At 44.9% G+C, this 26,334-nt stretch overlaps 1 protein-coding gene across 1 annotated transcript in view; it reads right to left on the bottom strand.

Annotated features, from left to right (window-relative positions):
* MTUS2 (microtubule associated scaffold protein 2) overlaps positions 1–26,334 on the bottom strand; it is a 1,701,731-nt gene that overhangs the window by 82,330 nt on the left and 1,593,067 nt on the right. Inside the window, exon 13 of the mRNA XM_078657132.1 lies at positions 25,360–25,574. Within this exon, the coding sequence (XP_078513258.1) occupies positions 25,360–25,574 (215 nt within the window). The remainder of the gene's footprint in view (positions 1–25,359; positions 25,575–26,334) is intronic.

Here is a 26,334-nt window from a genome sequence, read left to right as displayed (position 1 = left end):
GATAGTGAAGTCCCGAGTAGGACATCACAGGTCAACTGTGCCTTGTTAAATTAGTAGAAATGAGGGAAAGGGTTGGAGAAAAAAACATGTGAAGTACTCAAACAACGTACCTCGTATGTTGATATCTGCCAGGCTCTGGAATACCCTACCATGGTCAGCTATTCTATTCTATGAAGCCCTTGTAGAGTGCATAGCTACTCTTAGGAATCCCAGCGCTGATAGTGCGGCACAGAGCAGTTAGAGGAGCTTACAGGGAGCTGTTCTGAAAGAGCCAGGTCTTTAGTGATTTCTGAAAGGGGAGTTCTGTTTGTGCAGATCGCAAAGAGGGAGAGGAAGTCTAGCTGCGTTATAGACAAAGAAGCACCCTCCATATTTCACCTTTTGATTCGGGACTGTAACAAGATGTGCATTAGAAGAGAGCAGAGTTCTGCTGGGAAGGCAGGGCAATACCAAGGAGTGAGAGATCAGAGCTCCTTTATGGAGGATTGCCCTGTGAATGATACAGAATGATTAAGATGTATTTCTTTGGGCCACCGGGAGCCAATGGAGGATGCTCAAGGCTAGTTAAGGGATTGGTGTTTCGGGAGGTTATAGAGAATCCGAGCAGCAGAATTCTGCACTACTTGCCACTTCTGAATTGTATCTTTTGGCGCGCCAAGATAAAGAGAGTTGCCGTAGTACAGGCGGGAAAGAATGAGAGCCTAGACCAACAGACTCTTTGAAGTATAGGGAAGGAGAGGGAAAATGTAGCAGATGGTTACGTGTTTTACTGCTTTAGCATCAAAGTTCAAGGTTTTGTCCGGCCACATTCCTAAACTCTTTATAGCTGTTTATTGAAGCAGGAGGACCCAAACAGCTTGGCAAGCCTAAATTTACAGAGGAATTAGGATTATTGTAAAGGATCATAAACTCCGTTTTAACTCCATTTAGCTTAAAGTAGGAGCTACTCATCCAGTTAGCATTTTGCTCACGGCAAGGGCCTAATGAAGAGGAGAGGGAGTTTTGGCTCTGAGTGAGGGAGAAAAACAACTGAGTATCGTCAGCATATGAAATAATTGAAATCCCAAAGGGCTGGATATTATCTGCCCAGTGGCCTCATATATACGTTAAAAAGGGTAGGGCTCAATGAGGAGCCCTGGGGCACCCTGCATATTAAGGTGAAAATATCTGACGTGCATGCTCCATCAAAAACCTGGAAAGACCTTTCCCTAAAGAAAGCCTGTAGCCAGGAGAAAGCTATACTCGAAATTCTCATACTCGGCAATCTTTCTTAGAAGAACATGGTTTACAGTGTCACATGTCAAAAGCTGTATCAAACATGTACAAGAGGCCAGAAGGCTCACACACGCTGTAACACTCTCATCTAAAAAGGCTATGACTTTATCCAATGTGACAGCCTGGGTGGATTCAATGGCCTGTCCTGGACAAAAGCCAGTCTGCAATGGATCGATTACCCCGTGATCTTTCAGATAGGTGGATATATAACTGGACACGTTCTTTTACAATATCTTCCAGGCAATTCACAGCAGGTTATGGGCTGATAGTTAGCAGTGCCGATGGGAACAGGCCTGGGATTCCTTAGAGTATCACAGGACTGATTTTTAAATAACTGTACTGGCTGCTGGTTTGGGTGCAGATGTTAATTCAAAATGCTATGTACGGTTCGGCTCATGATTTTCTGAGGGAGATACTTATGTATTATGTATTCCCCATGTGCCTGCAGTCAAAAATAAGGTTGTATGTACAATCCCAAGGAGTAAGGCACGTGTTAGGAGCTTTATTGTATAGTGTACTCACATATCCAACAGGTTTCCAAACGCCGTCTTGAAAACTGGGAATTATCCAGTGTTCTGCAGATAGGTAAAATCTGTTCTCTTTTGTTCATTCTGGTATTTTGGACATTTGTTCGGTGCTGAGATGTCTTTGGATCTTTTATGCTTTCTGAATCGTTTTAATTGCAGTGGTTCAGAGAACATGAAAGAGTAATTACTGGGGACTGACACTTCGTATACTCGTAGCCAGGTTTGTGAGTTTCTCTTTTAAGACTATATTTGTTTTTCTGTAATTGTTTTTATTTAATCAGTTGGGATGGGGATGTCCCTTATTATTTTATCTTGTTTTCCTGAACTCGGACTGAGTCAAGATCCCAATATGTGTCCGGAATAGCAATATTATAATGCTTGCATAATCTTGCCAGATAAGATAAACTTTAGGTATTTACTTATGGTGTGTGAATTGTACAGGATAGCTATACCCAAAGTGAACATTCAAAGCTACCACTGAGTCTACCAGATGCAATCCATTGAAACTAATCTGAAGTTAATCCTAACATACGGATATGTGGAATGAAGTAGCAAGGTTAATGGGAATTCTGGAACAATATTTGGCTGAGAAGTACACTGTGGTTCTTTTAGGAACACCACCAGGAAAAAACCTCCACCATGCCATAAATCTATCCTAAAAGGTGCAAGTGGATGCTCCAATTTGTTTTTAAACACCCTATTAACACTTCAAGATGAAGCAGGAAGTGCAGCTTCCTCCCAGGCCCAGCGGCGGCTCCTTTGGTATGGCAGAGGAGCGTCACCCCCCCAAAATTGTCAGGAAAGGAAAAATAAAATGAAACTCGCTTTATTTTTCCTTTCCTACTGAGTCTTGGAGGCGGGGCCTGGTAGTGACCGGCATTGAGGGGAGTGGTAGTGCCTTCCCATCACTGGGCATGACGGTTTGGCAACTGCGCACGATGGTTGGTCAGGCCGGTCCAACCATCATGCCCAGTGAAATCGATCTCCAACCCAGCAACGCAGCACGGTTGGACAGAGCAGGCATAGATTCACAGTTTGTCCTGGAGCGCAAATCAAGAGCACTCCGGCCAATCCTCTTATGCGTGAGAGGAGCTTCGGGATTGGCCACAGGGCATTCTGGGAGTCTGTGCCTTCCTGAATAGGTGAAGAGGAGCAGAAGAGCGCGATGGGGACGGCTGCAGGTAAGCTTTTTATTTTTATTTCCCTCAAGGGTAATTTGCTGTGCTTTATAAATCCTTGATTAATTGACAAGATGGTTGGGATCACCACATCTTTAATTGGCATGGAAATACTCTAATGGTCTCTGGTTTGTTTAATTAGATTTAAAGACTGGAATTAGTAAACACATACTATCGAACTGTTAGAGTGTCTTCAGGATTCCTCCTTTTTTTAAATTATGGTAATTGGCAGTTAATTTAATAGTCAACCAGTAAGATAGCTGTAGATGCTCTAATACTAGCACAAATATAATATAGCCTTATAGCCCGCCGTAGCGGGCAATACCGGCTACTAAAGGCACGCTGAATCGTTAAAGGCCCAAGCCGAAGGCGAGGGACTTTAACGAAACAGCGGGACTTTAATAGCCGGTATAGCCCAGCTACGAAGGGCTATAAGGCTATTAGAACATTCTGCCACTAGAGGGCAGAATGTTCTAACAAATTAAACAAAGGGTTCTCAAAGCTCGAGGGGATATAAAACCCCTCGAACTTCGAGAGGCCTTTGTGGAATATTGGAATGTTGCGCTGAGGGTCTTTACCGGCCCGTAGAAGCAGGGAGCACTACTTGTCTGCAATGGAGCTCCCAACATTCCAATGTTCTAATATCTTACAATATGAAGCCCGGGTTCACACCCGAATCAAAAGCCTTTAAATTAGGACCCAAAGTAATTTAAAAAAAACTACAAAAAGAATAAAAACAACACTTACATTTTACTTAACTTGACAAATAGATTGAGAAGGGGGAATGCAAAGATATGGGAAATAAAAGTAAATACATTCACCAGAGGAGCTAAAAATCCCCAAATTGTCCAGACAAAAAGATAAGCCTAAATTCTGGTAATTTGTAAATAGATTACACAACAAGCAAATGGATTGCTTGGGAAATGGGATATATCAGACACAATTGGGAGGGATGCAGCAAAACAGCTTTTCAAAGTGACTGACAGCTCTTCACTTTTCCAAAGGACAGTCTCTTAGTAGTCGAAACTTCCAGCCCACTGCCTGTAACCCAGTGACAGTACACACTACCAAGTTTGTAATTATATCGATCAGATTTAATGGAGCCCTGGGCTCAAAAGGCATTCCAGGATCTTTCTACATGGCTACTGAAAAGGCTGGCTTTACCTCATATACCAAGCTGCATTTCAACAGGCACAAGTCCCGGTGAGGCTGTACATTAGATCCTCTTGTTAGGAAATGAGACAAAAGCGATCCAGCTAATTACAGTTTAATCACACAATTGAATGTGGATTTCCAAAAATATTCAGTGGGAGGTAGAAGAAAAGGAGGCTCGTGGACTAAGCCAGCTTGCAAGTTGGTTATATAAAAAATATTAGAAAGCTTGCCCACTCTTAGTGTTACTCTAGTTTCTCTTTCCCTCTGTACAAAACAACTCTCTTTTTTAAAAAGACCCTCACTCACAGCTACTTATGGCCTGCTTGATTATTGAGCCCTCATCTAGAATATATTTAGATTGACGTGGGCTCTACCTCTCTTATGAAGGGAGCTCTTGGGTATATTTTTCCTAGGGGGATCTTCTAAAATTAAAATTGCCAAAGGTAAGCCCTGTATCAGAAATGTTATTCCATTGATCCTTTGGCTCATCTAAAAACACATTGTGAGACGCTGATGGAGTATGTTACTGTCTGTTGTGCAGCTAGTGTTGTCAGTAGCCCCAGCATATGCTTCTGAACCAGGGCGTGGCATGCAAAGCAACTTCATCAAGTTTTTTTATGACATTAATCATTAAAAAAGGCACATGCTAAAAACATCCTGCAAGTTATAAAGGAGGAAGAGGGAGGCACATCGAAGCCTTGATCTGACCATCTGTCATCTGAACTACAAATCTGGGTGTGGACAATATCTAGGAAGATATTCCATTAAATATGTCCTGAAATATACTAACAAATCTCAATTATCTTGAACTTCACGGGAATTGATTTAGCTTTTTCACAATCTATGTATGCCGATTTAATTAGAGATTAAATACTACATTATTTATAAGAACCATTAAACATGTCTTACGGATTCGAAATAAAAGTTAATTTTACAAAAACACCAAGTTATTGAGGGGGTTGGCAGACAGGTGAAAATTGGTACTTTGTATAGAATGTTAGTAGAAGAGAAGTTGGACGATCTTGAGAAAATAAGGCTAAAATGGGCCAACAGTCTAGGGGATACAGAAGTAGTTGTGGAAGACCTTATCTTATTGTCTAAAGAAGCTCCAATGTCGGCTAATTTAAAAGCTCAATTTTTCAAAACCCTCTTTGACTTATATTATACGCCTGAACGTATGTCCAAATGGGGAGAGGGTTTTGATGGAAAATGCTTCCGGTGTAAAGCTGACCATGCAGACAGTATACATATTTTTTTTCTTGTCCTAGGTTGGCCGGATTTATAGGAGAAATTGAAAAATGTATGTCTTTAGTACTTAATTTTCACCTGACTATTACGCCTTCGATGTTAATATTGGGGAAAATTCCTAATGATATTCCCGCGGATAGATTATATTGTTTTCGCCGTTTTCTTTTCTTTACAATGACTGTGGCACGAATGTGTATTGCCACTGAGTGGCTACAGGAAAAGCCACCCTTATTTCAACAATAGAGAGCACGAATGTATAGCCTATATAAATTGGAGTGGGGACTTTTTTCAGTTACTGGGTCTAGGAGAAAGAAGAAAATGGGTTTGAAAATCTGGGGGGCTTTCTCAGATTATTATGAAGATTGAATATGTTATGAAACTTAAATTGTAATTACATTGGTTTTTCTGTGCACATGTATAATTGAGTTTATGTTCTTGCTATTGGACGAATTAAGCCGATCTCCGTATGTATTATCTGATTTATTTCTTCTGTATCTGTTTTGGTATTTTGGTATTATTTCAATCACGATGATGTATTTTTGCTGTGAACCAATAAAATAAAAAAAATTTTAAAAAAAGGATTCCAAATAATGAGAATGTGCTTTCTGGAAGTTTCCAGAGCTAAAAACCCAAACATCTGAATTCCCTATAGCAATGTAGACGATGACAATATCATAAGAAATCCAATTGGCATCTTTTATGCTTCTGTCCTGGAACGAACGTGGAAAGGCTTGCCTTTCTAATAACCATGTTTTTATTTAAAAATGCAAAGAGGCATAAACATTTTGTTTGGACACAGTAAATATGAACAAGCTCTCAGGCTCTGCAAAATGTGTAATTTTCAACTAAGTAATCTAGCATTTATATTTTGAAACATTCCTGTAATGCAGTAGTTCTATAGAAAGTATTGCTAGAATCGTATTTCGGATTATTTTAATTATTTACTACCATAATAATTTACCAACAAGATAAATCAACTGACGACCCAGGTCTCATGTGGATGTTTTGTATAGTCCATAAAAATGTATTTAGTTTGAGGCGGTTGCCATTATGCATTATATTTACTGTTATCGCTAGCCATATTTATTGTGGTTACCCTGCAGTTTCTCTGTCTTAAACTGGTGCATGTCTTCTTTTACCATCTTTTGAGAACACCAGAAAAGTAATGATGTTCTAGAAGTGCTTTACAAGTATGATAAAATACAAAGGCAAAAAACTATTTAAACCACTAAATATTCTATAGTGTTCTGGTGCAATTCATCTGACGTGCACACACGTCCTTCAATTAAGATGGTGCAAGAGGCAGGAATTAACAAGCATTTGCAATGCAATAGGTCTCGCAATTGCGAGATTTGGAGCTATTGGCATTTCAAATGACAATGTCTTTTATTTTTGCTTTTCTTTTTAAAACATAACACATTTAAAATTCCTTTTATCTATCTGATTTGATCATTAATACATAAGTAAAAGGCATCATCATTTACAATGCCAATAGCTCAAAGTATTGATCATTTCTTCAATCTCTGCCAGAAACACAGAACAACCTCGCCCGTAAATGAGTATCTGCCCCTCTCAATGGCCCTGTCAGATGTATTGTACATTCTACTTGTGTATGTATGTATGTGTGTGTTAGTGTGAGGACGTTTGTGCGTATCTGCGTGTAGTAGATGGTAGGTATATGTATGTGTGTGTGAGTGGGTCTGTGTGTGTGTCTGGGTACGTGTAATGTGTATTTATGTTTTTGGGCGCGTGCTTTGGTATATATGCGAGTTTTTGTGTATGTCTGAGTTTGTGTGCCTGTGTATATGTGTGTGTAATATCGGAGTAAGCTTAATTGTGTACTATGTGTATGTGAATGTAACCGTGTGTACTAGTGTGTGTAAGTGTAAGTGTATGTGTGTGTGTCTCTCTCCAAGTCCTTTATGCACCGGGTTGCCTCGGCTGACTTTTCCTATGCAACACCAATACATCAATAAAAGACTGTATGTTAAATCAGCACTAGTGGTACAGACTTACAGTGCGGGCGAGTGGAAGGGGCAGGGTGGGCAGCCAAAAGCATGCTGTGTACAGTGTGTTAAGTCAGTGTGAACCCGTGCCTGCAGCAGAGAGAGCCTCCTGCGCCCCGCCATGTTTGTAAGCCCTCGCCACTGATGTTGTTACCACACAGCCCCCAAATAAGCCACCTTAGAAATATTCATAACATGCAGCATCTCCGAGGAGTAGGAAGATGGTAGGAGTAGATTTCTACAAGTCCTGGCCCACTTGATTGGCATATTAATTAATTCAGCACGTCCCTTAAGAAACACAGCATTGTCATCAATCTGCCAAGCAAAAAGGACTCTATCAGACTAGAGACCTGAGGAGATCCCAAGAATATAATATACAGGGGGTTAGCAGTCTCTATTCTCTGCACTGCTGTCTCTTTCAGAGCAGCATCTTGGTACATAACGATTTTCTACTTTATTTCGTGAGTTGTATTCTTAATTAACTTAGTTGTCATATGCTTGATCAATTGCACCCTTTGCTTCCTACTCTGCGGCCATACACCAGCCAGGAATCAGTAGGCATGCTATACCGACCTTCTCGCTATAAATGAACGAGACCTTAAACTCTCCTTAAATTCTATATTTAACCACGTGATTTTTCTCCTTTTGCATCCTCCAGTTTAATGAATTGTAACCCTCGCTTTAGAACAAGAAGCAGCACACACACACACACACACACACACACACTGGTTACACACAGAACAAGCAGCACACTCACAAACATACCCAGAATAGCAGCCCAGACACACCAACTCACACTAGGTGCACACAGAACAGCATCACAAACACACACACACACTTGGTGCACACAGAACTCACGTTGCCCAGTGCTGCTGCTAGTGCACAGTTCCCCCCGTGGCGAGAGTTACCGAAGAGCAGCATGCACCATTTGCCTAAGACAAACAGTGCGAAAGCGAGGCACGCTCGGCTGCTGTTTCCCTCAAAGAGTGCAATGACCTCTGGGTGTGCCTCGCCACCAGCCGCTACACAATGCTAAGAAGTGGAACACTGCTCACCCCCAGTTTGGTGCAGAGACAACAGTGGACTGTCCAAATAATGCTCCGAGGGGCGGGGACACAGACTGGGCGGAGGGGTGTTCACGTTGTGTGAGAGCACACAAATAAGGGAACGGCTCTGGGGGAGGGGTGGGAATTATATATAACACTGGAAACAGTATTAAGTATGCGGTACTCTTTATGTCGAACCCACAAAAAAATAAAAGTCTGAGTTAATTATAAATAAATAAAGTTAGCGCGGTGTCCCTAGCGGGTGCTGCGCTCATAACTGGTTGGGACGGGTGACTGTGTCCTTACAGATCCTCGTCTCTCAAACCCCAGACCAGAGCTCCTGCCTTCACTGTGTTCGGTGGATCTCCCTCCTGTGTCTATCATAGACCCTCACCCTTTCCCATCTCCACCCCCACGCTGGGCCGCCCCTCAAGGTAAACATAGGAGCCTGTAGCCTCAGCTCTGCATCTTGTTTTGGTGCGGAATATGTCATTTAAATATGCTGGAGTTGGAGAGCAAACAGCTGCATCTCGTATTATCAGCAGAGAGATGCTGCCACAACGTTTACATTTGGAAGCCGATTGTAAACTGCGTGGGTTATAGTCGGTGCGCAGTTGCCGCGCGGTTGCTTATGTAAACCACAATTCGATAGATTTTAGCATTGGCTAGTTGGATGCACAGAGCTGCGTGTTTTCTGCGATGTCAACAAAATGTAATGGTCTGGGACAAAGCACCGGAGGTAAACAGGCAATATGACCGTAATTAGGACGGTCGGCATGCCTCGTGAAAAACACCTCACAAACGGCTCACAGACTAATGAATGAGGCTTCGTGGCCGAATGAAACACAGTGAAAGAACAAGCATTGGCGGCCGCGAATGAAAATAAAAAAAAACAAGTTTGAGCAGACCATGCTGCGTCCTCAATGTAGTAAAATTTACAAAGTGCGCAACCATGCAGAAACAAACCTTCTCATACGGCAAAGATTTTACCATCATTGCAGTGTGAAAGGAAGTCAGCGCAAATAGGACCAACATTTTCAGATTCATAACTTAGTGTGGCATTGGCCAGTTTACTTGGTATTATTTATTTTATTTTTTCTATTTACTCTGTCACTTTTCTTCCAAAATCAATCTATGTTCGGTGTCCAGAATATGAAGCGGAATTTATCCGGATTCTTTCTCGATTACTGAAGAATTATTTTAGTATGTCCGGGAAAAGCTAAATCTGTTAAGAACTTAAACACTACATCTAAATGAGTTACCTTTCAGAAAAAAAAAAGCAAAAAAAAGCTTTCATTCAATTGATTTAGTCACCAAAAAGTATGCACACCTCAATATAGAGCGGGGAGGTCAGATAGCAACTCCTGAATGGCCATCTGCATAAAGTACCAAAGTTCTGACACTGCCTAGAACAATTAGGAACATTGCATTATCTATATGCAAGTGACTCGTTCCAGAAAAATCTAAACAGCAATCTAGATTGGTAGAGACAAATTAATTCAGTTTTTACTATTTAATTATTAATTGAGTGGTTGTATATTACAACGCATTCTGATGCGTTACAACGCGAATGCCTTCCCCACGCATAACCTTTAGCACGAATATTCCTTTACCACGCATATTTTTACAACGTTTTTCGTTGTAAATGCATACATGGTAAGGGCGTACTCTTGCTAAAGGTTATTCCCCTACCCCTAAACCCTTCTTACTAATACCCCTCCCCTGCCCTTAAAGCTAAATTCGGACCCCTTCTTTTTTTTATTCTAAAATTCCCCTTACCTCTCTCCTTTGTCTCGTCTGTAGTATCAGTATCTTGTAGTAATGGCGAGAGGCCACATTTGACTTTCCCACACAACTAAACATTTTTCAAATGACAATCTCCAAAATTAATGCAATTCAAATACGTGTTTGAAACTGTGCTCAATGTCTTTCCAAAGACCATTCAACTGGGTTGAAACTAACTTTTGTAGTATACTACACCTATAAACACACCATATTTCCAAGTATTTCGGAGATACCTAGCGGGTTGTGATGAATGGAGAACTAAACTGTCAAAAACATCCACTTCCTTAAAAGTAAAACCATCACGTGCTAACAGCATCTCAATAGAATGAAAACAAGTAGGGTAAAACAGAAAAAGGACAGAAAAATAAGCAGAGGGCAAAAGATATAGGAGAAGATAGGACTGGTAGGGAGTTTCAAAGACAGGAAAAAACAGAGGGCAAGACAAAAGAATGCACACAAGACAGGAGTACTGACAGGAAAAGAAGCAAAAAGAAACCAGATAGTAAACTGACTGTGATCTTACCTTCATCTAAGACGTTACTCCAACGCGGCCCGAACCGACTCCCGACTCCACCCTGCTCCTGGCTGAAGAGAGTAAACTGTAGGCCAGGGAGCGCGTGCGGCGGGCGTGCTGCGTCACTGCTGAGTGGGGGCTGGCCAAAATGATGTCCAGGGCCGTCATTGGTAGCGCTACCAGATTGACGGCCCTGGGATCCACATCTTTAAACGCCTGCCGCGCACACGGCGGGGGTGCGTGCACTGTGACGGTACACTATCCCAGTAACTTGCAGCACTTTCTGGATTTCATGTCGGCCGGGCCCACTGATCTGCGGTCTACTCTGCGGGGCCTGCGGCGGGGCACCTGAGAAGCTGTCCATTCCGCCATGCCTAGGACCGGTCCTGGGACTGCCGCCGGCAAAGAAGGTAGAGCAAGATATCGAGGCAGGAGAGGAAGATGTGGGTCATTCCAGACGGCGGCAGGTAAGGAGGGGGGGAGGGCGGTGTGAGTGTGCGTGCGCTTGGCGGCGCCAGAGGAAGTGGTGACTCATGCTGGGATAATTGGTCTGGCGGCGCTTGCGGCGTCTGACGTCCCACAAACGTGCACAAGCTGCTCAACCTTGAAGCGCGTTCACAGACCTGGGTCGGCTCGTGCCCAGGTCTGTATCGGGCTCGTTCACAGCTGTGACTCCCTTGGCAGGGATGAAGGCGGCAATAAGTCTCGTTGGCGGCAGCGCTTCGCGCTGCAACGCCAGCGAGACCTAAAAAAAATATTTGTTACATTACAGAATGCTGCCCACAACGATATGCCTTTACGGTGCTTAGCACAAAATGACAGAACTTGCATGTTAAGAACCCCAAGACCATGACAGAACTTTCCCAATAAAGCCGAGTCCTTGACGGACCTGTCAGATTGCGGAGTGTTGCTCATAATGACATATCTGACGCAGCTGAGCTCCCATACCAAAACATCAGAAATTCCCAATTACATAACTAGCATCAAGCATATCATATTGCACAACCTAGTATATAATGACAGGCATATTTGAGAAGTGCTTGCTGACAAACACGGGGTTGTCAGGGTACACAACACATCTCATGACTAGACTGCCGCAACACAAACTGCCGGTAACAATGAGAGGGCTGACGCATATGGAGGGAGGTCAATCCATAATGACAAACAGGTCACATAATAGAGCCCACCTTACAATGACGACTGATACATTACAGTGGCCTATTGGCATTGATGGGACTGTCGAAATGCACTGCAAATTAAGAGGACTGACATAGTACAAAGAACAGCAAAAAGTGTTAGTCTTGTCGCATTACCGGGCCCTACTCATAATTACAGGGCTCTCTCTCTACAGCACCCTGGTTGGGTTAGCTTCCCTTTCCTCCACATCCCTTACCCTAAAACAATATGATCTCACTGGCTGACTTTTTCTCCCCCTCTTGCAGTGTACTATTCGATTGTCTGAACTAATACACAGTCCTCTAAAACAAACTTCTCTACCAAATGATCTCTTCCTACGTCACACCCACTCCATTCTCTGCATCAACGCCTCCGTTACCAAGTTGTCCCACGTCACGTGTGACAACTTCCTTCCTCCCTTTAGTCCTGGCGTGTTAGCCCGCAGCACAGTACTTAATGAGATTGTTGAGCCCACAATGGAATGATAAAGTCGAAACTACAAGTCTAATATGCAACAAGCAGTTAGCTAAAGAGAAGTCCGCACACGCCGAAGGTGTGACGAATGGCACGGGCAATATGCAGTGCCCCCAGCTCATCCGGCTTTACCGCCTCTCCAAATTCGGCCTCCTACACCCCAATATCCCTCCACTTATATAGCTCTCCTGTCATTCTCGTAGCTTGATTCTGCACACCTCCTCTTTCTTATGGTGTGAAAGGGGCGCTTGGTTGTACAGCTGCCATCCTCGTCGCCCATCCGTTCTCTCATGTTCAAACCCAGCAGCAACGGTTCAAAACCGCTTTCATTCGCCTACTCCCTCTTCCCCCAGCCGTGACGGCCACCCCCGCCTACGCCACCATACTACTCACCCAGAAGTAGCAGCTTGATTTCACGAGTCGCCTTGACCCGGTCTTCCCGCAGGTTCCGGTCAATCATTTTGCTTCTTTCCACAGCGGCCTTGTCCTCGGCGCTGAGGGTGCAGCCCATGGTGGGGTTGGGCGGAGGGCAAAGAGCCCGTTAGGGTTAAGGAGGGTATCAAGCTGGACGAGGGCTCTACCCCGCTGTTCCTATACGGGCAACGCTCTCCACTGCTTCCCACTCTCTCGTTCTCTTCTCACGGGCTGTCTCGCACTTTCACAACCCTGTAAAGCCAAACTGCGCATGCCCAGTCCCGTGGGGCGGTGCCGCTTCCTGCGCACCCTGCTCCTGGCTGAAGAGAGTTAACTGTAGGCCAGGGAGCGCGTGCGGCGGGTGTGCTGCGTCACTGCTGAGTGGGGGCTGGCCAAAATGATGTCCAGGGCAGTCATTGGTAGCGCTACCAGATTGACGGCCCTGGGATCCACATCTTTAAACGCCTGCCGCGCACAGGGCGGGGGTGCGTGCACTGTGACGGTACACTATCCCAGTAACTTGCAGCACTTTCTGGATTTCATGTCGGCCGGGCCCACTGATCTGCGGTCTACTCTGCGGGGCCTGTGGCGGGGCACCCGAGAAGCTGTCCATTCCGCCATGCCTAGGACCGGTCCTGGGACTGCCGCCGGCAAAGAAGGTAGAGCAAGATATCGAGGCAGGAGAGGAAGATGTGGGTCATTCCAGACGGCGGCAGGTAAGGAGGGGGGGGGGGGGCGGTGTGAGTGTGCGTGCGCTTGGCGGCGCCAGAGGAAGTGGTGACTCATGCTGGGATAATTGGTCTGGCGGCGCTTGCGGCGCCTGACGTCCCACAAACGTGCACAAGCTGCTCAACCTTGAAGCGCGTTCACAGACCTGGGTCGGCTCGTGCCCAGGTCTGTATCGGGCTCGTTCACAGCTGTGACTCCCTTGGCAGGGATGAAGGCGGCAATAAGTCTCGTTGGCGGCAGCGCTTCGCGCTGCAACGACAGCGAGACCTAAAAAAATATTTGTTACATTACAGAATGCTGCCCACAACGATATCCCTTTACGGTGCTTAGCACAAAATGACAGAACTTGCATGTTAAGAACCCCAAGACCATGACAGAACTTTCCCAATAAAGCCGAGTCCTTGACGGACCTGTCAGATTGCGGAGTGTTGCTCATAATGACATATCTGACGCAGCTGAGCTCCCATACCAAAACATCAGAAATTCCCAATTACATAACTAGCATCAAGCATATCATATTGCACAACCTAGTATATAATGACAGGCCTATTTGAGAAGTGCTTGCTGACAAACACGGGGTTGTCAGGGTACACAACACATCTCATGACTAGACTGCCGCAACACAAACTGCCGGTAACAATGAGAGGGCTGACACATATGGAGGGAGGTCAATCCATAATGACAAACAGGTCACATAACAGAGCCCACCTTACAATGACGACTGATACATTACAGTGGCCTATTGGCATTGATGGGACTGTCGAAATGCACTGCAAATTAAGAGGGCTGACATAGTACAAAGAACAGCAAAAAGTGTTAGTCTTGTCGCATTACCGGGCCCTACTCATAATTACAGGGCTCTCTCTCTACAGCACCCTGGTTGGGTTAGCTTCCCTTTCCTCCACATCCCTTACCCTAAAACAATATGATCTCACTGGTTGACTTTTTCTCCCCCTCTTGCAGTGTACTATTCGATTGTCTGAACTAATACACAGTCCTCTAAAACAAACTTCTCTACCAAATGATCTCTTCCTACGTCACACCCACTCCATTCTCTGCATCAACGCCTCCGTTACCAAGTTGTCCCACGTCACGTGTGACAACTTCCTTCCTCCCTTTAGTCCTGGCGTGTTAGCCCGCAGCACAGTACTTAATGAGATTGTTGAGCCCACAATGGAATGATAAAGTCGAAACTACAAGTCTAATATGCAACAAGCAGTTAGCTAAAGAGAAGTCCGCACACGCCGAAGGTGTGACGAATGGCACGGGCAATATGCAGTGCCCCCAGCTCATCCGGCTTTGCCGCCTCTCCAAATTCGGCCTCCTACACCCCAATATCCCTCCACTTATATAGCTCTCCTGTCATTCTCGTAGCTTGATTCTGCACACCTCCTCTTTCTTATGGTGTGAAAGGGGCGCTTGGTTGTACAGCTGCCATCCTCGTCGCCCATCCGTTCTCTCATGTTCAAACCCAGCAGCAACGGTTCAAAACCGCTTTCGTTCGCCTACTCCCTCTTCCCCCAGCCGTGACGGCCACCCCTGCCTACGCCACCATACTACTCACCCAGAAGTAGCAGCTTGATTTCACGAGTCGCCTTGACCCGGTCTTCCCGCAGGTTCCGGTCAATCATTTTGCTTCTTTCCACAGCGGCCTTGTCCTCGGCGCTGAGGGTGCAGCCCATGGTGGGGTTGGGCGGAGGGCAAAGAGCCCGTTAGGGTTAAGGAGGGTATCAAGCTGGACGAGGGCTCTACCCCGCTGTTCCTATACGGGCAACGCTCTCCACTGCTTCCCACTCTCTTGTTCTCTTCTCACGGGCTGTCTCGCACTTTCACAACCCTGTAAAGCCAAACTGCGCATGCCCAGTCCCGTGGGGCGGTGTCGCTTCCTGCGCACCCTGCTCCTGGCTGAAGAGAGTGAACTGTAGGCCAGGGAGCGCGTGCGGCGGGTGTGCTGCGTCACTGCTGAGTGGGGGCTGGCCAAAATGATGTCCAGGGCCATCATTGGTAGCGCTACCAGATTGACGGCCCTGGGATCCACATCTTTAAACGCCTGCCGCGCGCACGGCGGGGGTGCGTGCACTGTGACGGTGCACTATCCCACTAACTTGCAGCACTTTCTGGATTTCATGTCGGCCGGGCCGACTGATCTGCGGTCTACTCTGCGGGGCCTGCGGCGGGGCACCTGAGAAGCTGTCCGTTCCGCCATGCCTAGGACCGGCCCTGGGACTGCCGCCGGCAAAGAAGGTAGAGCAAGATATCGAGGCAGGGGAGGAAGATGTGGGTCATTCCAGACGGCGGCAGGTAAGGAGGGGGGGGGGCGGGGTGTGTGTGCGTGCGCTTGGCGGCGCCTGAGGAAGTGGTGACTCATGCTGGGATAATTGGTCTGGCGGCGCTTGCGGCGCCTGACGTCCCACAAACGTGCACAAGCTGCTCAACCTTGAAGCGCGTTCACAGACCTGGGTCGGCTCGTGCCCAGGTCTGTATCGGGCTCGTTCACAGCTGTGACTCCCTTGGCAGGGATGAAGGCGGCAATAAGTCTCGTTGGCGGCAGCGCTTCGCGCTGCAACGCCAGCGAGACCTAAAAAGGAAGGCTCTGTTTTTCAGGAACAAACGCTTTTAACTCAAGAATGGAGCAGAGGGGTTGGTGACCTTCCCCTTCCATGCCAGGACATTCTACTCAGTGAAGAGGTTCGGTGATCCTGCCCCTTTCTACTGTGCCAGAGTTGGGGAGCCCAAAACAGAATACGCCTTACGATGTAGAATACCAGGTGAGTAAAGGCATGTAGGAACCTCTACGGCTTGGAGACTTGAAAACTGTCCTGAAGGAAGAGAGCCTCAATGCTTCTCATTCAACGATATACAGTTTTGGCACTTTTTGGTGTGATTGGTCTGAGCGCCGTGGTTCGGTGCTCAGATGGGGAATAGGAGCCTGTGCATGTTCCTCACCAGGCTGTGCATTATAGCCAGGCGAGGAACATGCAATGTGCGCATGACTGTTTGGTCGGCCCTACACGGCCGGCCAAACAATCATGCATACTGGAGAGTGAAAACCACTTTCCCCCTGTGCCACCAGCCCCGCGCCCTGCCCTAAGCCAGCCCCGAACCTACAAAAAATAAAATGATAATAACGATGTTATTATCATTTTATTTTTCCTGCTTTGAAAACAGTGGGCGACGCTCCTCCGCCCTAGCGGTGGACCTGCCCCTGGCATCCAGTGAAGAGAAAAGAACATTTCTGTTTTCCCTTGTCCTACATCACGAACAATCACCAACAATAAGCTTTCTAGAATGTTCTTCTGTATGATGATCTCAGCTGGTGCTTTGAGACACACTGTGACATCATTCGCCAGAGGGTCTCGTTTAAATTTGCTGCTAGCCTTTAATACCCATTCTGCTGAATGTCTTTTTCCAAGAGTTCAATGTGGACCACATCCTGTTTTCATTTTTGGCCTGGGTCCGCTTGCCTTGGGCCAGTCTAATATTTTGCTAAGTTTATTTTCTTCTGTCCACTTTTCTTCTGCTACTGCCGACTCAGATCGGAAATTTCTGGGTTTCTCTCTCTTGCTCTCGGTCAAAGTTGATTATGAAAAATAAGTCCCGGTCTCCAAAATGCTTTTTGGCATGTACCAACCCTATTTTGTGAGTCATTAAACTATTACTGACTCAAAATAGGGTTTGTGAGTCGCTATTAGGAAGGGGTGTGTTAAGGGTATCACTTCCTAATAGCGAGTCGCACAGGTATGTAGGAATGCTTTGCGACCGGGTATGCGGTCCCAAAACATTCACAGTTACCACCACCTTCAAGTTGGTGGTAACGTATTCACAAATGTGAAGGGGTCCCCTTTGTGAATATGGGTGCCAACATTATGTAAGAGCAGGGAGTGGTCCCAGGGATAACTGCCTACTCTTAAAAAATCAAAAGGTAGCTTTTCATTTTTCATTTTGAAATGCGCGGACGGCATTACAAAAAAATGCTTATTTAAGAAGCAATCACAGACATGGTGGTCTGCTGACCCTAGCAAGCCACCTTCCCTGTGATAGTAGCCATTCAAAATGGGTCGTAAATTGTGACCTGCCTCATGAATATTGATGAGGCAGGTCCATTTGTGACCCATTGCAAATCACTAACAGTATCAAATACACTGTTGTACATTGCAGTTTCCGATTTCCTTATAGCGAATTGCTCAAATTCGCTAACAGGAAATCGCAAACATGAGATTTTCGTACATCTAGCCCTTAGGGTGTCCCTTCCCAATAACGAAAAAGCAGTGGCATGTATGAATTTTCTGCAACTGAAATGTGGTCACAAAACATTCACAATTTATCACCGAACTTCAAGTTGGTGGTAACGCATTCGCAAATGTGAAGGGGCCCCCAAGGAAATCCTTCCCTTTTGCGAATGTTTGTAAAAAAAATCTTTAAAAATGAATACAAAACTTTTCATTTTTCTTTTTTATACGAAACAAAATGGCTTTATTGAAAAGCAATCCTAGACATGGTGGTCTGCTGACCCACACAGGCCACCACAACTGTGATTTTTGCAATTCCCTGTGGGCCGCAAACCGAGACCCATCTCATTAATATTCAGGAGGTAGGTCTATTTGCGACCCACTGGGAATCGTAAAATGTGTAATACACACATTTGTACATGGGCGTTTTTGATTACCAAATAGCGAATCACAAAATTGTGCTATTTGGTAATCGCAAACAATTACCTGCATACATCAGGTCTAAAGTGCTTTCGGTCACATGTTCTACACACATGCCCTGAACCAGCTGTGTACAGGTTTTAACTTAACAGCTTTGAAGAAGAGCAGCCCTTGGTCTGGCATCGAAATTGTCATGCTACAGCCAACAGTGAGCAAGAGAGAAATGAATAGACTGTACCATAAAGCCCACTCACTGCAGATTACATTTGTCGCTGCCCCTCCCGGTTTCCATTTTGTTGTGTAAAATGTTAATTCTAAATACTCCCTAAAAAGTTTGTTTAACCTCCTCTTCCCACCTTAGCATTCTGGGTTACCTCTGGCAATCCAGGGTCTGCTGGTAAAACTCAGCAGAGCACACTGCAGAGAGCACGGACATCAGATGTAAACAGTGCCACATTTTAAGAGCGAAACTGGCACAGTCTCCCTTGTTTTCATTGCAAGGTGTCCTTTTGTATCCTGGCGAATGCCCATTCCCACCCGCTTTTGGGATTCGCGTCCGCTGGAGGGTAGCCATGCTACCTTGTCAATTCATACCCTGTTTAAACCAAAAACAGACCTTTTACTATGACAAGTCCTACTCACCTGTAACTAAAAGGCTCAGGTGGTGAAACGCATTGTAGCAACTAGATCCTGTAGGCAGGAAAGGCTGAAAAGTGATGGTGTGCAGGCTGCAAGATGCCGAATATTTACTAAGTGAACATCGATACTTAAAGAATGTTTCATTATTTTCTCTCACTTTTAAAAAAGTTTCGGGATTGTAAGTACTAAATCTATCAAATATTGGACGTGTGAAAATACTGAGTTGGATCTGTTCCAAAAAATCAGATTGGACCTGAAATTTAGGTTGCACAATAATTTCCACAGAAAATGAAGCCACTAACTGGGCTGGAGGTTGTACACACATCACTGGCATAAGCAAGCACATTAGACCACCAAGACATGACGTTATGACGGGAGCCTGGGTTCTCAAATAAAACACATCCCTCTAGTCAAGATAGCTAAGCAACTTAATGCTTCTGCTTCTTTTTTCCTTCTCGGACTTTGAGTTTCTCAATATTCTGCACATATTGTTGTGCTCTTTCCGCCCTTCCTTGATTTTATTGTGATCACCTTTTTTTCCAGGGTTGTAGCTTGGTCAGTTAGATTGGGCGGCGTGGGGGTGTGAGCTTCAGATTTTTCAAATATCACGCACGCTGGCAAATAAAGTTAAAATACATTATACAAGGAGGGTGCACGAAGGCCTTAAGGGGCAGTGGAAAGGGGGAGGAATGCAGATTGGTACGGTTATTAAGTAAGAGAAAATACAAGATTTTGTAAAAAAAACTACCAAAAATAACCGACATTAAAAAAAAATCTAAATGGAGTGTGTGCATGTTTGTCTGTGTATATGTAAAATCCTGATGAAATCCGACAGACACCTCACCATACCCGACTGAAAGCTCCTGTACCCAACTATTTATCAGAAAATATATTTATATGGGGGTTGACCCCCCCCCTCCCTGCGAAGCTACACTCCTTTTTTTCACCGTGAGCACGAATTCTTCAGCACAGTGTGTTCACACGATACTGAGCACTCATTTTACCGGTTTTAATGTGTATGTAAGCTGCATTTGAAAATTTGTGACCTGAGAATTTTCAATATGTAGTATTTTTTTAGTCATATCCTTTTTCATGATTTGTGGCGTCGTAGAATACATTGTTAGTTTTGCATAAATCATGAATCATAATGTCTAATGATCCCTAATAGGACACTGTTGCATGTTCATAACCTTGTGCTCGGATCTACGGATGGTGCCTGTGCTTTATGAGGTCGGGGAGAAGCATTTTGACTATCAGTAGCTGAATGTTCTAATTTGTGCGATTGTTGTATTTTGATCACGCTATCATATTTTCACCATCACTTGAAGAAGTCCCTCGATGTGAAGGAGTCTGTGTTGGAGGTAAGGCGGCAGTCCTAATGGGGCCAGGACATAATTTCCTGTCACAGTCCTGAGTGGGTTTGTTAATGTGATTCAGCCTGGGACTCAAGCCCCAGTTCACGGCCACATGTTTTTCGGTGGCTGGGTCTGGAAAGATGGACGGGTACTTATGCTGGGGGAAGGCATGGAGTTCGATTAAGAAGTGGTCCATGGCCTAGGAGTCAGAGATCAGCATAACTCCTTCTCTGACCTGTGGCAGAATAAGATGACATTCCATGGGAGGGCAGGTGTGTTGCACTCTAGCAGGCAGGAGAGCAGTAATGGGTGAAGATCTCTTCAGTACCCTAAATAATGCAAGTTTTTCTTTTTTAACATAGTGCCCATGCGTGTGTACCAGGCAGCAAAGGTGACCCCTGGAGAATCTCCGACAGAATCAGTCTTAGGTGCTCCTTAGGAGCCCTGCAAGCAGCTCCCCCGGGGGCGGCAGGAGGTGTAACAACGACACAGTCAGTCTTGGCTGGGATGCCTAGCTGCAGCGGTGTTAGGAAAACAGGGAGCATCTCCCAAATGCCTACCCGTGGGAAAGCAGAGGTGCTACATCCGCTCAGAGGTCAGGTGTGCCTCCAATGATTTTTGGAAGCAGCAACCCAATGGTGTGCCCTCTGGGGTCCATTGCCTCGAATGTCCTTGCAGCAACGAAGTAAAAATCTGTGATTGGGAATTTTATGACATGGAATGGTTGATCTTATCAATGCTGGGGTCATGCCTGAGAAAGGGACGCTGGTTAAAGATAAAGAGTACTGTCTGAGGAAAATCTGGGCTGTTAGATTGTTGAAGGACTGAGTCAAAGGTTTCACCATTTATGCAGACTGAAAGGTGTCCCACCCTGGATCCTTTAATCATGGGTTACATTTCCTTAATCCATAGTGCAGGATCTCCTTTTCCAGGAACAGTATTACTGAAGTATAACATGAAGTTTAGACAGATGAAGGCCTCTAGGCCTGTAATTGCTTGAGACCAAAGGGAGATAAGCCTGTGGAAGACAGAGTTTGGGGTGGTCCACAGCTCATAGAAATCGAACCCTTCCTTTCAAGTTAATAGACAGGGAGGGGACAAGAAGAATGCCTGCTGGCAATTCAACCGGAAAGAATGTGCAAAGGGATATGCCTGTAAATTTAACCAAATCTGCTCCTTATGTGACATCAAGGGGAAAAATGTTTGAAGAAACACAGGAAGCTGAAAGACCATAAAGCAAATGCCCATTAGCACAGCATCACCTTTAAGCCTAATCCACATCTCCCATCTGTCTGCACATCCTGGCTGATCGCCTTGGAAAGGATGACAAAGCAACAATGCTGATACCCTGTACTTGGGGTTTAGGGGCGGCTTTCATAAATCTGCCTGTACCACACAGTACTTTTACTCCCTGAAATCAGAAATCATTCCTCGCCCAGCCAGCTATTGCCAGAGCGAAGATGCAGAAAGAGGTGCTGGCAGGGTCAGTTGCTCTTCTGGCAATCCGCTGCTGTGGAGTTTGGTTTGTTCTCCACTCAGACTAGTCCCTAACTAGGAGAACAGCAACTACAGGTTAATTCATACTTTCTTATCCCCAGCTGGGCGGTTGGTAAAGGATGGGTTAAACTGCAGTATTATTGTGGTTCATTACATGTTATTTAACAAGGCCCTGAGCAAGCAGTGGGCCCTGGGAAGAAGGGCTAATTACATGTAGGACATCCAGTCAGCTTTCAGGCTGCTCCTGGTTCACCGCATGATTTTTCACCTGTTGAGATTCACGTTTTAGGTCATGTATTATGTATGTATGCCCTTGAGTCGCGTTGTTGTCTTCGCGCACTTTGAGACATTCAGTTGATTTTCTAAAATTGGCTGTACCGGATCTTGTTGGGTCCTAGAACATAGTCCACTACTTGAATGACTTCTTGTTTTTGGAAACTCCGGGGTCCGAAGCCTCCAGACATGCTCTACGAGGCTTCTGAGAGTTATTGAGCGCAGTCGATGTGCCCCTGGCTAAGGAGAAAACCGAAGTTTACACAACTAAACTGTTACTGCTAGCACTGGAACCGATTCTCAAGAGTGGTTGTATAGGCTCCCACCAACCATGGTGAAATAATTTCGGGCATCATTGACTGTTTGCCTGTGGTCTCCCAAGGTGACTCTCCATCAGCTACAGGTGCTGGTTGGTCAGCTCAACTTTGCTCTCAGAGTCACATCCATGGACAGAATGTTCTCTAGGAACATCGCCAAAGCCATGTACAGCTTCAAAGCTAAGCATCACCAAAATTGGCTGTCCAGGGAGGCCAGAGAGGACCATAAACACTTGAGAACCATTTAGGCAGGTCTTTAATGGTTCAATTATCTGGCCACAAATGGCACTGAACAACAGAGAGTTTGTTCTGTATTTAGATGCGTATGGGAGTGGGATTTGAAGCCTTTTCTTATTATTGTAGCATTATTCATTTAGGGAGCACACTGGTCAGGAAGGAGAAACATATATTGGCCTAATAATATATCAGCCTTATCCACCATCAATGCAGCATTATCTTGGATCTGCTAAAGGCATTGTTTTCGGTCTGCCTAGCGGGGAATGTGCATTTCACTTAATGGCAGGCACACAGATTGAAGAACACAGTAGCTGATGCCTTGTCGCATTTTAAGTTGGTAGATTTTAGAATTCCCTAAAGTAGACATGGAGATGCCACTTTTCTTTTGAGTCTATAAACTCCTGGTGTCCCATTGTACCAGAACTAATGACATCAGAACTGGCTCCCAGATGAGAGAGAGCCAAGGAGATCGCCTGGCTGACATACCAAGTCTTACTCCTAAAGTAGAGTAAAGAGGTTCTGCTTCAAGCAGCTAGCACTCTGACATTTGCAAGGATGCAAAGGGAAGTGGGTATGTAGGTGGCATCGGTCAAGCAACAACTCTCAGCGACTGCCTTATTTGCTGGCCTTAAGGAACTAAAGGGTGGGTGTGCCATCTGGCAGGGACAACTGAAGGTTTACTGACTTAGGCAGACTTGCACAGTGGCTAAGGATGCTGCCAAAAGTTTTCTCATCATCATTCATTCGAGCATATTCGCTGCCTTTCTTTGAAGCAATCAGGGTCTCTCAGTAAGTGGAGAGGATGTAGATGGACAGGTATGTGGGTATTAAGTGGTGAGGATGTGTTTCTGGGCCTACATTGATTATGTATGTTAGTGAGAAGGTCTAAAACAGATGCGGAAGGCAAAGGAATCTGTGTAAATTTAGGCGAGGCACAATTTGCAGTGTTGCCCCACGACACTAGGCAGAGATTGTCCATGGTACAGACCACTTGGTGACCACCCCAATTTTCTAATGCATGCAAATGGTGCACCACTGTCAGAAGTGCTGTTTATATGTATATGCCAAAGGGCATTAGGGTTACTAGGTATTTCTTTTAAGAGTTTGAAATTGCAATCCTTCAGGATTGCCATACCTACAAATGTAGCAGGCATGGAAAGGGCACCAGAGACTCGCGAGCATCTAGGGATGGAACTTCAGGTGTTTCAAGTGCAATGTCAGAACACATTTTTATATGAGCCTTAGGGTTAATGCCGCACACCACACTTCCTACTAGCAGTTGCTTAATTCTACTAGGCATCATCCTTACATCTTAATAATTTTCCAACAGGTACTCGACTGGAAGGGCAGTGAATATATGCTAGTGTGGAAACTCAGTAGTAAGCAGGGGGTGGAGAGATTCATGGCTGCAATCTCGAAATGTGGGTAGGAATGCAGCATTATTTTGCATGCATATGCAGCCTTGAGTCAGGGAGTGTGCCAGGGCATCTGACCATGGCATTGGAGGTGAGGCAAATCTCCGAGTTCGACATGGTCTTAAATCAATGTTGGAGGGTAAAGACATGATCCTTTGAAGAGGCGGGTGTGCCAGGGATCTTGTAGCTATAGTCTGAGGTCATCCCTTGTGGTTAATCGCCAAGAGTGGCTAGGTTCAACAGCGTAAACAAGTCATTGAAGAAACTCAACAGGTCATTACAAACTATACTGAAGATGGCATCCACAGATACCATCAGGCATGGCTTGATACACCTGTTAAGTTCTGATTTCTTTGAAATTCATGGAATCTACCTGTCAGGATCTGGACTTGATGAATTCATGAAGGGGCAATTACTGAGAAAGCGAGATCAGTGGTGGGAAGGGTATAGTCACCAGTGACTTTCTTGGCCTGTGACCAAACATGGCAAAAATGACAATGCAATCCATTAGGGTGAGAGGGCACCTGATCACCATTCTTTTGAGCAGTGGCTAACGAGGGGATAAGGCTGTCTGGAAGGCGGCCTAACCCATTGGTGGTTCCAGGCTACTAGCTCTACCTCAGGTACCCCAGACGTTATTTGGGGCGTGGCAAAGGTTTTGCGCAGTGAAGAGGTCTGATCCATAGAAGTCGAGGCTTGTCTAGTCTGTAAATGAGAAATTGAGTGACAGCTGATTCTCCGTGTTTATTTGAAGTGAGTGCAAAACCTTCTCATGTTTCGAAATTCCTAGCTGCCTACATTTTCAATGTAAATTATATCAATGTTTTTGGCAATATGTTCTGGAACAAGAAGAAGCATTGCAAAGTGATATAAATTGAAAAATTGGTTTTGAAGTTACTCGAGGTGAACTGAACGGTAATCCATCAATAATGTAATGTTAAATAACACAGCTACCTATTTATGCCCAAACAGATGCATTTTGAGAACTGACTCAAACTTTTAATGAAGTGTCAATAGTATTTCTAATTGGACTTTAACTGTTCATAGTTTGAATAAAATTAGAAAATACTGTAAACTGACCTGTGGGCGTACTCTCCGATTGAGACACTGTTGTCAGTGATTCCAAGCTCCTTAATAATGTTCAATGCTTATGATTATCAGAGGTGATCCCAAGAAGGAGAACCTATACTTGATTTATTGGCCCTTGACTGGCTTGGGTAAATAATAACACATACTTACTACTTCTGGGAACATCCCGGAGCCACATTTGAAGTTAAAACTCTGTTCTATGGAGAGGATTAAGAGATATCCCTGGGTGATTCAATTTCATATTTGTCTTAATTGCTTTACAGATCTCTCATAATAACCAATCCCTCTTGCACATTCTAATTTTGTGTGAATGCTATAAAAGATGCATGCGTTTACTGATCATGCAGGCCTTGATCCTAACCTGTTCCTGATGCAGAGATTTGGTCCTTGTAAACTCAGTGGTGTGATCTTGCTGCAAGCGCTCTATTTCTGTTTGGTACTGGAGCTGGAGCCTCTCCTCCAGGGCGCGGAGCTCTGACTGTTGCTGGGCCTGGAGCTTTCTCACTTCATCTTCGAACCTCCTTTCCAGTTCTTCCTTTTCTTTCTGTAGTTTCTCACATTTTGCTGTGTTGACGGCTGTTGGGGGTAAAAGAGAGTTCAAGTTTTACTTCAAGCTTGATTCGGGACACTATAAACAAGCAAGTGACCATGCCGGGAAATTGGTGCTATAATTCGTGCTCAAATCAGGCTAGTATGTATATAAGAAGACATCTTCTCATCACAACAAGGCATGTGCCGGAAGTGTAAAGACACTTTTTTAATACAGCGTATAAATGATGTTGTCCCGAACCGCTCTGGGACTTCTCAGCCTAGAATCCAACACCCTCAGTCTCATTTTACCTTGCTGGGAATCGAATTTGTGAATTACAGAGCACGGCAGATGACAGAAGCCAGTATTAGGTGCCTGGCCATCTTGACTACTCATCAACATCTACAGACAATGCTCAGTTTTACACACCTAACTGGCTACTAAGTTATTCACTTTGGGTCTTTTTAATTAGTCCTTAATTTCATGAACTCTTTACCACAGCCTGAAATCGATCCACTTTAATTTGCTGCAACATATATTCTGAAGGTTGGGGCGGGGGGTATATGTCTATGGATGGCGTGTCCTCTATATCTTTTCTTTTTACATCAGGCGATATTCACCTTCTCCCTTCAATATATCCCCCAAACCAAGTCACCCTTATGATCCTTATCCTGCTCATCTTTCACATTTATTCCATCTTTAGTTCTTGATCACACCTCCCATCACTTCCCCGGGCAATGCAACTACTAGGAGATTACAACATCTGGAGTGATAAAGCTGCTAACAAACATACCACAGAGGGAATAC

Source organism: Lissotriton helveticus, chromosome 8 (assembly GCF_964261635.1).
Source record: "Lissotriton helveticus chromosome 8, aLisHel1.1, whole genome shotgun sequence".
In the NCBI taxonomy this organism is placed as follows: domain Eukaryota; kingdom Metazoa; phylum Chordata; class Amphibia; order Caudata; family Salamandridae; genus Lissotriton; species Lissotriton helveticus.
Note: the sequence above shows the minus strand (reverse complement) of the source record. Positions and strands in the feature narration are given on the sequence as shown.